At 38.5% G+C, this 13,455-nt stretch overlaps 1 protein-coding gene across 2 annotated transcripts in view; it reads right to left on the bottom strand.

The window, feature by feature from the left end:
• Positions 1–13,455, bottom strand: part of sfl (N-deacetylase and N-sulfotransferase sfl) — a 259,871-nt gene that overhangs the window by 91,864 nt on the left and 154,552 nt on the right. For both annotated transcript variants that reach the window (XM_090159288.1, XM_090159289.1), the window contains 2 exons: positions 11,096–11,319; positions 7,384–7,686 (listed from right to left, as the gene is read on the bottom strand). In XM_090159288.1, the coding sequence (XP_090015414.1) occupies positions 7,384–7,628 (245 nt within the window). In that variant the 5' untranslated portion in view covers positions 7,629–7,686; positions 11,096–11,319. The remainder of the gene's footprint in view (positions 1–7,383; positions 7,687–11,095; positions 11,320–13,455) is intronic.

Below are 13,455 nucleotides of genomic sequence, written 5' to 3'. Positions count from 1 at the left end.
ATCCGCCACCACCTGAAAAATTATGAAGCCACAGAACCATCCATCACCACACTAATTGACAAGAGTCTCTACGTCGATGATCTAGCCTCAGGAGCAAAATCACCACCTGAGGCATTCGAAATAACGAATAGATCGGTGAAGATCATGAACGACGCGGGAATGAACCTGAGGAAATGGCACAGTAACTCGCCCGAACTAAGACGTCTTTGGGGTAATCCAGAAATAACCCCCGATTCCAGCCAAGTCAAGGTCCTCGGAGTTCCGTGGAACAAGGAAAGCGACTCATTTCGCTTCGAGGCTGAAGCGCTCATAAAATACTTGATTGGCAAGAAAAGCACAAAACGATGGATAATCAAGGTCGTAGCCAGGATATTTGATCCTTTGGGATTGATATCTCCCTTCGTCGTAAAGGCCAAGTTTCTCTTTCAGGCATCATGGGAACGAGGACTGAAATGGGATTCTCCGCTACCGCCTGACATGGCCGAACAATTTGATTCGTGGTGCGAAGAACTACAAGACCTGCACAAAATAGAAATACCTAGATACTATTACAACGGAGTAGATCACAATGAAATCAACAAAACGGAACTTCACACCTTCGTAGACGCTAGCGAAAGAGGTTACTCCGCAGTGTCATACGTCAGATATCAATCCGCCGACAAAACCATTCGAACGACATTAGTGGCGTCCAAGGCCAGGCTGGCCCCTCTCAAAAAGCTCACGCTGCCACGCCTCGAACTGACGGGTGCTCTTCTCGGAACGAGATTGTCTGCAACAATAATCAAGACATTAACAGATCCACCGAAGATTTTTTTTTGGACCGACTCGCAAATCGCTCTACACTGGATTCAAAGCTCCGCCCTACAATGGAAGCCATTCGTATCCAACCGTGTGCGAGAGATTCAATCGAAAAGTGATCCGCAAACTTGGTTTCACTGCAAGGGTAAGCACAACCCTGCCGACCTGCCAACGCGAGGCCGAAGCCTCAGGGACCTGGAATCGAATTCGCTCTGGTGGAACGGTTCATCATGGCTAACACATGATCAAATAAGTCCGCCCCGTACGGAATCGAGAGAGTTAACCGACGAAGAATCACAAGAACTGAGAGCCATCTTCAACTACCCACTTATGCAAGCGGTGACGTGCACGCAGCCCGCAAGCGAGGCGCCATTAGACATCACCAAGTTCAGCTCGTTGACTAGGTTGTATCGGAGGACAGCTTGGATCAAACGGTTTATCAACAATACCAGAAACAAGGGAAACCGAAACGTCGGTCATTTAACAGCGGAAGAAATATGGCAAGCAGAATCATTTTGGATCAGTCACGCGCAACAAGAAAGCTTCCCAAACGAAATCAGTAAATTACGTCAAGGCGAGCAAATTTCTGCAAATTCGAAACTCGCGACTCTACACCCAAGACTAGACGAAAACAGCTTACTCTGCGTTGGAGGGAGACTCGATAACGCGCAATTATCGTACAAGGAGAAACACCCGTGGATATTATCCTCGACACATCCTTTATCAAAACTTATAGCGCACTACAACCATACGCGCGTAATGCACGGTGGAGTCAATGAAACCCTCGTTCAAATCAGGGAAGGGTTTTGGATAATTAAAGGCCGCCAATTAGTCAAAAGGGTTGTCAATCAATGTTGCGTTTGTCGTAAATTTCTCGCCAAACCATCAAACACCCACATGGCGCCACTTCCGCAAGATCGCTCTAATCCGGCTCCTCCTTTCTCGGTCACCGGTCTCGATTTCGCCGGCCCCTTATACAACAAAAATGGGCAGAAATGCTACATAGCGCTCTTTACTTGCGCCACGACTCGTTCCATTCACCTCGAATTAGTCAGTGATATGACTGCTGGGAATTTTCTTCTCGCTTTTCGCCGGTTCGTGGCACGTCGTGGCATTGTGAAGAAAATCTTCTCTGACAATGCTAAAACCTTCAAGAAGGCCGAAGCGGAGTTGAAACAGCTACTAAAATGTCTTTCGAATCCTGACGTGACCAACTACTTTGGAGAGCTTCAAATCTCTTGGCAATACATTGCCGATCGCGCTGCCTGGTGGGGCGGCTTTTGGGAGCGCCTTGTACGCTCCGTGAAGAACGCAATTCGAAAAACCCTAGGCCAAGCGAGGCTTTCACACGAGGAACTCGAAACAGCACTCACGGAAGCAGAAGCCGCCATTAACTCCCGGCCAATATCATTTGTCTATCAAGATGCCGGCGAACCTATACCTTTAAGTCCGTCACACTTCCTCGTTGGCGTAAGGTTAACAGCCTTACTATCCAGAAGCTACAAGCGAGACGAAGGCATGCAATCGACTCAGGCCGAATTAACTAAGCGATGGAAATACAGACAGCAACTCAATGAGAGATTCTGGCAAAGATGGAAAACGGATTATTTACTGGAATTGAGGTCCGCCCATCATCGAACGAAATGCATACCTACTAAAGCCATCGAACCAAGCGACGTCGTACTCATTGAAGAACCACGAATGCCCAGACTCTGTTGGAAAACCGCCGTAGTCGAAGAAACTTTCAAAGGTCGCGACAACTTAACTCGGTCGTGTATGTTACGTCTTTCAGACGGAACTCGTCTTCGTAGACCAATTCAGCTAGTCTATTTGTTAGAATCAGCCTTAACTTCTTGAACATGTAATGTTCCAGAGGGGGGAGGATGTTGAAATTTGGATTTTTGATACCAAGCGATTTTGGGCTTATTTTTATTAATAAATTTGATTTCTGTATATTTGAATATTAAGTGTATCTGTTATTGTTTGAATATCGAAATTGTAATTGTATTTGTGATTTTTTATGTTTATATATTTTGTATTTGGAATTTGTTGTATTTTTACTATATTGCCTGTATATGTACGTGTAATTTGGACGATCGACCTTTTTTCGCTATAGTAAGCCTTTCCAAGAAATAGAAACTGGGGTTTTTCCACGGTTTAGAGGCGAATGATGGAAATCTTAGGCACTGGTACTCTCTCCCCAGTGGGAGGCGGCTAGCTGCTTCGGACCGGCTCGTTTCTTGAATCTCGCGTATGGAAAGTTTGCAAAAGGGGGGTTTCTCAAGGTTGAGAAACGTCCCAACAATCGGAAGAACCAACAGTTGCGACAAATCGCCATCGGAGTAAGATCTAAAATCGAGAACTCTCCTCCGCGAATGCGTGTACTCAAAATAACCCTTATTTTCTCGGAATAATTCATTTTGTATTTTAACCTTTTATAAATTGTTTTTCATTAAATTCTCAGTTTTCATTTAGCCTAATTTTCGTGTCTTTAGTCGCTCATTTTTTCCCATCATAAACAATCATTTGCGCGTAATTAGAACCGCTAGTTTAGAATGTTTTCAGTCCGTTCTAAGCCAAAATAGTTAGCTCTCCCAAGCCGGACATTCCACCACAAGGTCAGACGATATGACTTTGAGAAGCCGTTCAGTATTCAATTCCCAAGTCGTAGTGACTGGAAGAGTACTACAACTTTTGGAAACCGAAGGCGAAATTGTCTGGTTCACTCATATGGTGCCAGCTGGGGTCAACTGTCCAATTGGGAAGATTATACGAATACCTTGGCACCAATGCTAGCGTTTTCCAAGTAGAAATATTAGCCGCGCTGACTTTCGTGGCAAGCTTATTCAAATCCTTGCGAAATAAAGTACGGATGGACACATGATCATAGGGGACATGGACATGGCGGTAACGAAAAGGATGACACTCCAGCTAAGGAGGAAGATTAGGCCGGTACTGAACTCCCTATTCCCAAGTCAAGTTTCGGCCTAAGAAGTGACCGTCAAAGACAAATCAGAATTGTATCCTTAGTACCTCTAAGAGAGCTAAACAAGCATTTTCATACAGTTGCTATTAATTAGCTAGGAGCAAAAAACACAGCACGCCACACAAGGAGAATGCAACCCGTCAAAAGTCGTGCATTTTCTTGCGTACATTTTTCATTGGTTAGACGCTTTAGCGCCTGCTGCCATCGGAAGGGGAAAATTCAGAAATTGTCTTGCCCCCCGCCCGTAAAACGTTCAGCGTAAAGGCTCGTCCAATGAAATTTGTACACAACCCTGCGTTAGCGTGTTTAAAGGCTAGCTGCGTTCTCCTTGTGTTTGTTGCTCCTAGCTATTAGTAAGGTTCTGCAGTCGCTGAAGAGAAAACTCTAATATTTGACGCACCACAATAGAACTCTGGTTGGAAGACTATATAGGTCAGGTTTGACTTACAACCCCAACTCTTAATCAAATATTAAACGATTTATTAAATTATATATTGGGTATTGTTAGGTTAGGTTAAGACATGGGCCAAATAATGGTAAATCCAGGACATGCCTCTGGTACCTTCATACGTACTAAATCGGTCGTCCACCAAAAGTAACGGGCGGCCATTTTAGTAGGCGTGGAAAAGGTGCAAATAAAAAAAATTGGGAGCAAAATCAAGCGGAAATTTCCGGTTTCCCGAACGCCATCTTGTGTTGACTAAGTCGAAATAACGATTCTAGGAAAGTATATGTTTAATATTATATAATTATATATATTATATTAATTATGAACATAGTACGTAAAAAAAGTACTTACACTAATAACCACACTAGATATGATAACTGTGAATAAATATTCCAGGATATTTACTACGACAACCACGTGTATTATTTTTGAAAACTGCCCCTAAAAAATTTGCCCCCAAAATGACGTAGGTCCGCGATCGCGCTTTTTTCAAAATAGAGGGCAATAGTGGTCGGGTGTTAGCGCTGTTGGACGGGTTTTTCGCATAGAGTCATGTCCTGGATTTATCATTATTTGGCCCATGGTTAATATTAGGGCTCGGCGTTCGGAGAAGAAATTTTCCGTTCATTTCCTTTATATCCATATCCGAAAATTATCCGAATAAAAACTTGTTGCGTATTAAATCGTATAATAGTCGCAAATAATATCCATAAATAAACAGTTAATCGATTTTTTTATGATTAATTGAAATTTTGGCGGTTAATTTATCCGTTTCCCCGAGCTCTAGTTCATAGCGGCGTTCATATTTTCTAAATGTCATTGAAATATTTTACACAAACTGACTACGTTTTCATGGAGATAGTAAATTCTTGTTTGGTGTAAAGCGAATATCGAAATCGGTGCTACATTGCGTTAGAGTTAACACGTGTTTTCTCTAACGCTGGTTATGAACCCGTATTTTCTCAGAAAATCCGATTTTTATAAGCTTGAAAACGCACGAACACGGGTTCGATATGCTGGGAATTTTTTAGTTGGAAATGTGGGGTTGTTTATTGAACGGGACGAAAGGAAAACGTCCCGTTTTGATTTATTCCTTCACGGAATTTCCCAAACCATTCTCGGAATACCCTAGAAAGGGTTTTTCGGTTACATTATTTATTTCGACCTTTCGACTAAATTGCGATAGAAATAGAGCGAGAGCCGTTTTAAACACGGTACTCGTATTTTCGGTTTTTCTGCACAAGCAGAGCCGGACTCCAGAGCCCAATAGATTTTACACAGATGGAAGCTAATATAAAAATTCTAAACAGTGGTTTGTTTGGTAGGGCTAAGCCCGTGTCAAGGTTGAAAGTGGACGTCATGAAAACGGCTAAAAACGTGTTCCCGCAGAGGAACGAAATCGAGATTTTCCGAATTCCGTGTTTCCTACCTCCGTGAAAACGTAGTGAATATACTCTTTACTCAAGTTACCACGGTTGGCCAAATCCTTGTTTTTTTCAAAAAGAACAAAAACAATGTTTTTTATTGTTTTAAACAAGATTAATTGTTTTTAACTGTTTTTAAATCAAACAATAAAAACACATAATAAACAATAAAAAACTATGTTTAAAACACGTTTTAAACTATTCATTATACTTATGAATGGAATCAGACTCACGAGTAAACTCATTTAAAGAAATATTACGTATCATTAAACGTATTATCATAAGTGGCATAGTTACCCTAAGTGTGTCAATAAGATGAATTTTACAATGATACCTTGTTTAACGAAAGTGACGTAAATGACGTCATTTTTTCCAGTGACGAAATTTACGGAATGTGTTTGCGAAGCGGCGTCTGCGGCGCGAGCATTAAAAATACCATATAGAGTACTTGAACGGAATTCGCGAGTCCTACGTTTCTTTGATCTGTTTAGAACAAGCTCTAATTGAAGATTTTCTGTGGGAAAGGCTCATATTGGCACACTTGACTTAGGGTAATTATGCCACTTATGGTATTAAAATAAACTAACAGGGAGAAGAACCAAAGAGTACACGCTTATTTAAACGAGCCAAGAATTTAGCTTAGAAGCGTTTTTGACCAACCATTGACGGCCTTAGGGTTTTCGATGCCCCATGCAAATACTACTGAACCTGTAGTAGGGTTTTTAATATATAGCTATCATCCTGGAATTTTCGGTCGCATAGTACTAAGAAAAGGGAAAATAGCTAGTTATCCACACATTGTTTTTAGTGAAGGGCTTGCCACCACCCTCCTACGCATTGTAGTCGGTAGATGACTTAGGCCTAAGGTGGTGCCTTGGGTATTAAGCCTAGCTGATTATTATTAAAACAAGTCAGCCAAGGCCGTAATAATAGTTCCACATCGGGCATCTATATATTTGGGCATATTGAAATTAACATACCATTGTAAAAATGAAAAGGAATTTAAAAGTCAATCGGATCCAAAATTATAAGAGTGCGTAATTTTTTAAAAAGGGTTTAAGGGAGGTCAAATGAAAGGGCTGACAAATCTACGCTAATTACTTTTAACCAGCGAAACTTGGTTTGGCGGGTAAAGGAAACCCTATGAAGTATATCTTAAGAATATGGTATTGATATGTTAACTAGATAAAAAGATATGGAACGAGTTGCAAATGGGGACAACAACAACAACATTTCACATATATCTGACGAAAACCATAGTTCCACTCTATCATAAGTAACATAATAACTATAAGTATGAGACTCCCTATTGCTTTAATGCTAATTTTCTAACCGAAGCTTTTTTCGGCATTGATACTGTATTCAAGCTGTGACTTGGACTCGCGACTTACCGTTTTGGATGACTAATTTTTGATAAAAATTTAAGCCTAATATCGGAGAGCACGTTCTGGAGTCGCGAAGGGCTTTGGCTTTGTTTAGAAGCACGCGTGCGAATCACGCGTGATAGAAAACATGAGCTCGTGGCGCAGAGAAAAACGTTCTTAATTTTTATCATTTTAGCCTAATATTCTGCCTATCTATCGGAAAACAGATATTTTTTTTGATTACGCTATAACTATGAAAATCAGTTTGGTTGTAAATCTCGTTAATTGTCATACTTATTGTTATTATGTTACTTACGCTCTATACATATAGATGTGGAACTAACAAAGACGATCGTGTCTTACCTGTGGTAATGGAACTGCGAGACGTAGTAGGAGAAGAACAGGAGCGAGAGGACGCAGAAAGCCAGGGCCACGATGAGCCATTTCTTGATGTTGGGCCTGTTGAGGACGCAGCAGCGGCCCAGCAAGCAGTCCCAGCGCGACTCCCTCTTCTCGAAGGCGGACAGCAGCAAGGGCGACGACGAGGAGGCGCGTCCGTTTCCGAGCAGCCTGGTGCAGTCCGCCCCCGCTGCCGACACCACCACCATGGCACCCTGGCAGGAGGGGGCGGCACGAACGCTGCGGATAGACGCACCCGGCAGAAAACTGCAACGACAGAAATTAGGGACCTTTTTTTAGAACGGCGCGCAGATTTTTCCAATTTCAAATTCACGGATTTTCCAGACGGTCTAAACTAGTGTTGTTAATTTTCCGGAAAAATAAAATGAGGAAACATTTCCAGAAAATATTCCGGAAAAATAAAATGAGGAAACATTTCCAGAAAATATTCCGTAAAAATAAAATGAGGAAACATTTCCAGAAAATATTCCGGAAAAATAAAATGAGGAAACATTTCCAGAAAATATTCCGGAAAAATAAAACGAGGAAACATTTCCAGAAAATATTCCGGAAAAATAAAACGAGGAAACATTTCCAGAAAATATTCCAGAAAAATAAAATGAGGAAACATTTCCAGAAAATATTCCGGAAAAATAAAATGAGGAAACATTTCCAGAAAATATTCCGGAAAAATAAAATGAGGAAACATTTCCAGAAAATATTCCGCAAATCGGAAAAAGAAACGAATTTATTTTTTAAGGGTTTTTAATGTTTTTAACTTTTTATCGATATAAAAGGTCTAATATCAATAAACATACTACAAAACATTAATAGTGTTACATTGTTAATCAGTTTAAACTAGTCTAGAGGTTTAGTTTTACTTTCAGATTCGAACAAATTAGGCGAAAATTCCGCTTTATTTAAATTTGCAAACAATGTGACTAATCATGGAATGAAAACGGAAAATTTTCCGACTTACATCCTTAGCCTAAAATGCGTCAAATGTAAAAAAAATTCTTCTAAAGATGGCGGCTTACGAGAATGCCACGAACGTTGTAAACTAAGCCTTTGACAATAAATATTGTTTTTACACGATTTCACGACAATATATGAAGGTAGAAAACATTTGATTTACAATTCAAAAGGAAATATTTCATCGGAAATTAACTTAACAATCGGTTTTCTCTGAAATTTATTTTCGTCTACCAAAATATCATACTGTTTATTTTCTTCAGTATCAAGTAAACTGATTAGAATATTAGCTGCCATTATTATTTATAATCTCCCCCTTTTTGACCAAGTGAGATAGCTCGGAGAACACGTGAGAAGATATTACATCACTTCCTGTGAGAAGGACCGTCAAAGTTTTGAGAAGTGATAATTCTCACTATCAAGGGAAGAATTCTTAGAGTTTTGATTTATTCTTGATTGCCCACAAAAACGATTTGGAAATAGCACGAATAAAAGCTAAGAAAACACAAAAAAATTAATAAATAAATAAATAAATAAATAAAAATTAAAGAACACTAAGTTCCCCGACTTTTTACTAGTTTTAAAAATGCAATGACTTTTGGACTTATCTTAAAGGTTTTTTCCCATACAACTGAATCCTACAATTTGACGAATTTCAAAAAACATTACTAGGAACTTTTAATATGGAATATTTAAATCTAATTTAATTCAACGTTTTATGGCACCTAGGAGCATCAAACACAAGGAGAACGCAGCTAGCCTTTAAACACGCTAACGCAGTGTTGTGTACAAATTTCATTGGACGAGCCTTTACGCTGAACGTTTTACGGAAAGGGGGAAGACAATTTCCGAATTTTCCCCTTCCGACGGCAGTAGGCGCTAAAGCGTCTAACTAATGAAAACTGTACGCAAGAAAATGCACGACTTTTGACGGGTTGCGTTCTTGTGTGGGGTTCTGTGTTTGTTGCTCCTAGATGGCACATACAAATTAAAAAAATATTAAAAAAGTAAAAATGAATTTAAATTAAAAAAATATCCGATTAATTAAAAAGCTATTACTAAATTTCCTAAAAATCGCATTGCATTGAACAAAAATTACACATTGCATAAAACTTCCAGGTAAGGACATTCCTAACCTAACACACGCATCACTATGAGTTAGGGTTATTATAATATTGATTCAGTCGAATAGGAATTTGGTTATATGGGAGAACACCATTTGAAAATTTCAGCGAGGCAATGATTTGGAATCTAGGGTACGAGGTCTTTAGTATCTATGACAATACCCCGCTTCAGACTGACGCACCATCTATTATCAGAAAAGATAAATGTTTAGTGGGAAATTTACTTTGATTCCGTTTCTACAAAACTAATATTTTCTGCTTTCGAAAACCTGTCGTAAATGGCGCCATAATTAGTACTAATTTTGGTCCCATCATAAGTAACAAAATTAATATCATAAGGCCTGTTTTTTCACTAAGGCAAAAACACTGCAACGGCAAGCGTCGACTTTCAAAATAACTATTAAGTCTAAGGGATATTGAGAGTGACGTCATTAGAGATTTAAAATTGCTCCCTTCGCGGAGTGCTGCGAAAGGGTACGGACGGAGTGATAAAATGTATCGTGAATAATTATCCCCGATTAATTTTTGTCAATATCCCTGACCTTTTTGGTAATATTCCTGCTAATTTTTATCATTTCATGTTTTCATAGGTAAAAGTACAAAATGAAGCAATATTTTTTACGATATTATTTAAATCCCTGACTCTTTACGATATTATTTAAATCCCTGACTCTTTACGATATTATTTAAATCCCTGACTCTTTACGATATTATTTAAATCCCTAACTTTTTACGATATTATTTAAATCCCTGACTTATCCCTGACTTTTTACGATATTATTTAAACCCCCGACTTTTAACGATATTATTTAAATCCCTGACTTATCCCTGACGTTTTACGATATTATTTAAATCCCTGACTTTTTACGATATTATTTAAACCCCTGGCTTATCCCTGACTTTTTACGATATTATTTAAATCCTTGACTTATCCCTGACGTTTTACGATATTATTTAAATCCCTGACTTTTTACGATATTATTTAAATCCCTGACCTTTTACGATATTATTTAAATCCCTGACCTATCCCTGACTTTTTACGATATTATTTAAATCCCTAACCTATCCAGGATATCCAGGTTCCGTACGAACCCTGTAAAGAGTTTCGTACTTACGATAATCACGTTACTTATGGACCCATGCATAGAATAAAGTATGAATAATCTAATCAAAATAAGAAGACCATGAGACTGATGGAATGCATTGTGCCTAAACCTATAAATAAATAAATAACGAACATAACCTAGGGTCGACTGGTGCTAGTTAGGTTAAAACCAAACCGTAGCGCGCGTTAACATGTTCTAACAAATTGGATTGGTCGCCATCTAAAAACCGGAGGTTTTTCGTTTCCCCTATAATGGTGAGAGAGGTCAATTCCATCGTAGTGACCCCAATTAAGGACTGCAATCCTATAACGACATTCATTAACCATTGTTAACGATCAATAATTTATCGCGTGAAATCGGCGGAACAGTCCGCCTAATTAAGCCAATTAGGCGCTCTAAAACCCGGTCCGTCCAAATAGCCTCAACGGAGAAATCAGAGGAACCCCGCGAAGGATACGGGTATTTTAGTTTTACCTGCGAGTGTGGGCTTGAGCGTGGCTTTTTGTCCAAGTATCAGAGGCGGAGGAAACGTCGAACGAATGAGACTGGACTGGGTAGATGAGCCAAGATCAGTTTCGCGGAGGCTGATTTATCTGCAGACGTGTAGGCCGCGACTACGACGACAAGAACGGCGCTCCCTGGTGGCCATGCCTCGAAACTATCGGCCGACGAAACACGGAGGATGATTTCGAAGATACCTGTTTCCAACGGAACAAAGGAAAATACGCCAAATTAAATTTAAAATCGCAATTCCCTTTTTGTTTCCAAAATAGACGCTCGAACCTTAACCCCTCCCTTGCCCTTGCCCTTAAATCTGTTCAGTTTCCAGCGAGTTATCGATCGAAATACGTCAAATTCAATTGTAGATTTGCTAGGAATAATCTTTAATACGCAGAAATGGAAGCAGACTTAAGTCTGTATTCGCTATAACTCGTTGCAAACATATCGTAATTCCGGATTATTATTATTATGCCTGGAGAGACGCGGATTTCGCCAATAATGGTTCATTTTCTCCCCATTTTGTGAGTCTTTATTTAATAGTTCTTTTTATAAAATAACCTTGGCCATCTTGTTGAAATGTAGCCTCCCCGCTTCAGCTGTGGATCCGTTTTCTCTCCCACTAAAGAGTTTATGAACTCATTCTTCGGCATTGGCTGAACTATTCCAGGGCAACATTTCAACAAGCTGGGCAAGCGTAAAGACATTTTATAAAATCAACTATTCTTCGTGTTGTTTGATAAGAAAATGCCCGTTGAATATGGTTTAAAACTCTTTTTCTTATAATTATTGTTATAAATGCAGTGGCGTCCCCTATAAACCAAAATATTGAAAATGGTTTTGTATTATTTTTTTAAAGACCGTGATTTTAGTCTAGACTAAGCTAAATTTCACAGTTAGTTTAGTAATTAAAATTTTATATAACCTACCGATTAATGTACTCGTTATCATATAATTATTGTTATAAATGCAGTGGCGCCCCCTATAAACCAAAATATTGAAAATGGCTTTGTATTATTTTTTTAAAGACCGTGATTTTAGTCTAGACTAAACTAAATTTCACCGTTAGTTAAGTAATTAAAATTTTATATAACCTACCGATTAATGTACCAACCATAACATTAGCCCCACCTTCGTAAGTTCGATTTTGTTCAGTACATATCATAGATATGAGATATTGTGATAAATTTTGGAAAAACTATAAATTGTTTTAGATAGAAATCTGAACAACTGAAAAATTAAATTTCTATTGAACGAAGAATCAGAATTATCACTGGTTGAAGGACCAATTGGACATTAAAGATAAGAGTGTTTTGGCACCCCCCTACATTTTAGCCAGCCTAGCGCCAGGGGAAATATTCACCCCCTTAATCCGGGTCGGTACGCCTTTGTATAAATTATTGCATATAATATCTTGGTATTATATAATAAAAACTTCACTTTTGGGGGAAAATGGGCGTTGATTGTGGTTTAAAATTCGTTAATACATAATTTATCATTTAATATTATAAATTATTATTATTATTATTATTATTACTAGAGATCCGTCGCTATTGGCATTTGAAAATGGTTCGATTTGTAAATACCAGATAGCGGCAGTTGTCTAAACGTAAACATTTTAAATTATATAAAAAAAACTCGAAAAATGTAAATTTGTTTCTGACTTGAACTTTTATTTATAGTTTTTTCTCTGAATTTATTTGTTTATACTTAAAGGGCTCAAACCAAAACGGAATTAAATTAGGCAAAAAAAATTACTTTTCGCTATAAAACTAGGGTAAAATAAGCACAAATTTTTTCAAAATAGGAACCAATGTAAAATAAAAAGTTCTTTATTTGAACTAATTTGAAAAACTCCGTCCTAGGATTTAACAATGTTTTCAAGTTTGTGACGCCCCTTTGTGTACTATATTCGAACTATTTTATCATTAATCCTCAGCTTTGATTATTTTGTAAAATGTCCTTTCCCCCGCCCACGAGAGGGCTTATCGTCGTAACGGACTATAAATAAAAACATTCTTATTTACATAAAACATCCCTTAAAAAAGTGTAATAATAAATTAGTAAGAATTCCCTAAGTGCTTCGCTGTATATGATTATTTTCCAGTAAGCAATTTTTAAAATTGTTCTATTGCACTGATTAAAACCAATATTTTAGTAGGGCTGTGCGAGTAGTGGTTTTAGGCAATCGAGTCGGGTATAGAGCCCAAATTTTTTTTCATCGAGTATTCGAGTCGGATAATATTGAAGTCGAGTCGAGTAATCAGGGGAAACTTTCTCTTATTCGAGTCGAGTAACTAAAAATAAAACCTCGAGTAATATTTTTAACGAGTCGG

Source organism: Leiobunum rupestre, chromosome 9, assembly GCF_980474605.1.
Source record: "Leiobunum rupestre chromosome 9, qqLeiRupe1.1.hap1, whole genome shotgun sequence".
NCBI classification, from domain to species: domain Eukaryota; kingdom Metazoa; phylum Arthropoda; class Arachnida; order Opiliones; family Sclerosomatidae; genus Leiobunum; species Leiobunum rupestre.
This window is presented reverse-complemented; position numbering and strand designations above follow the sequence as displayed.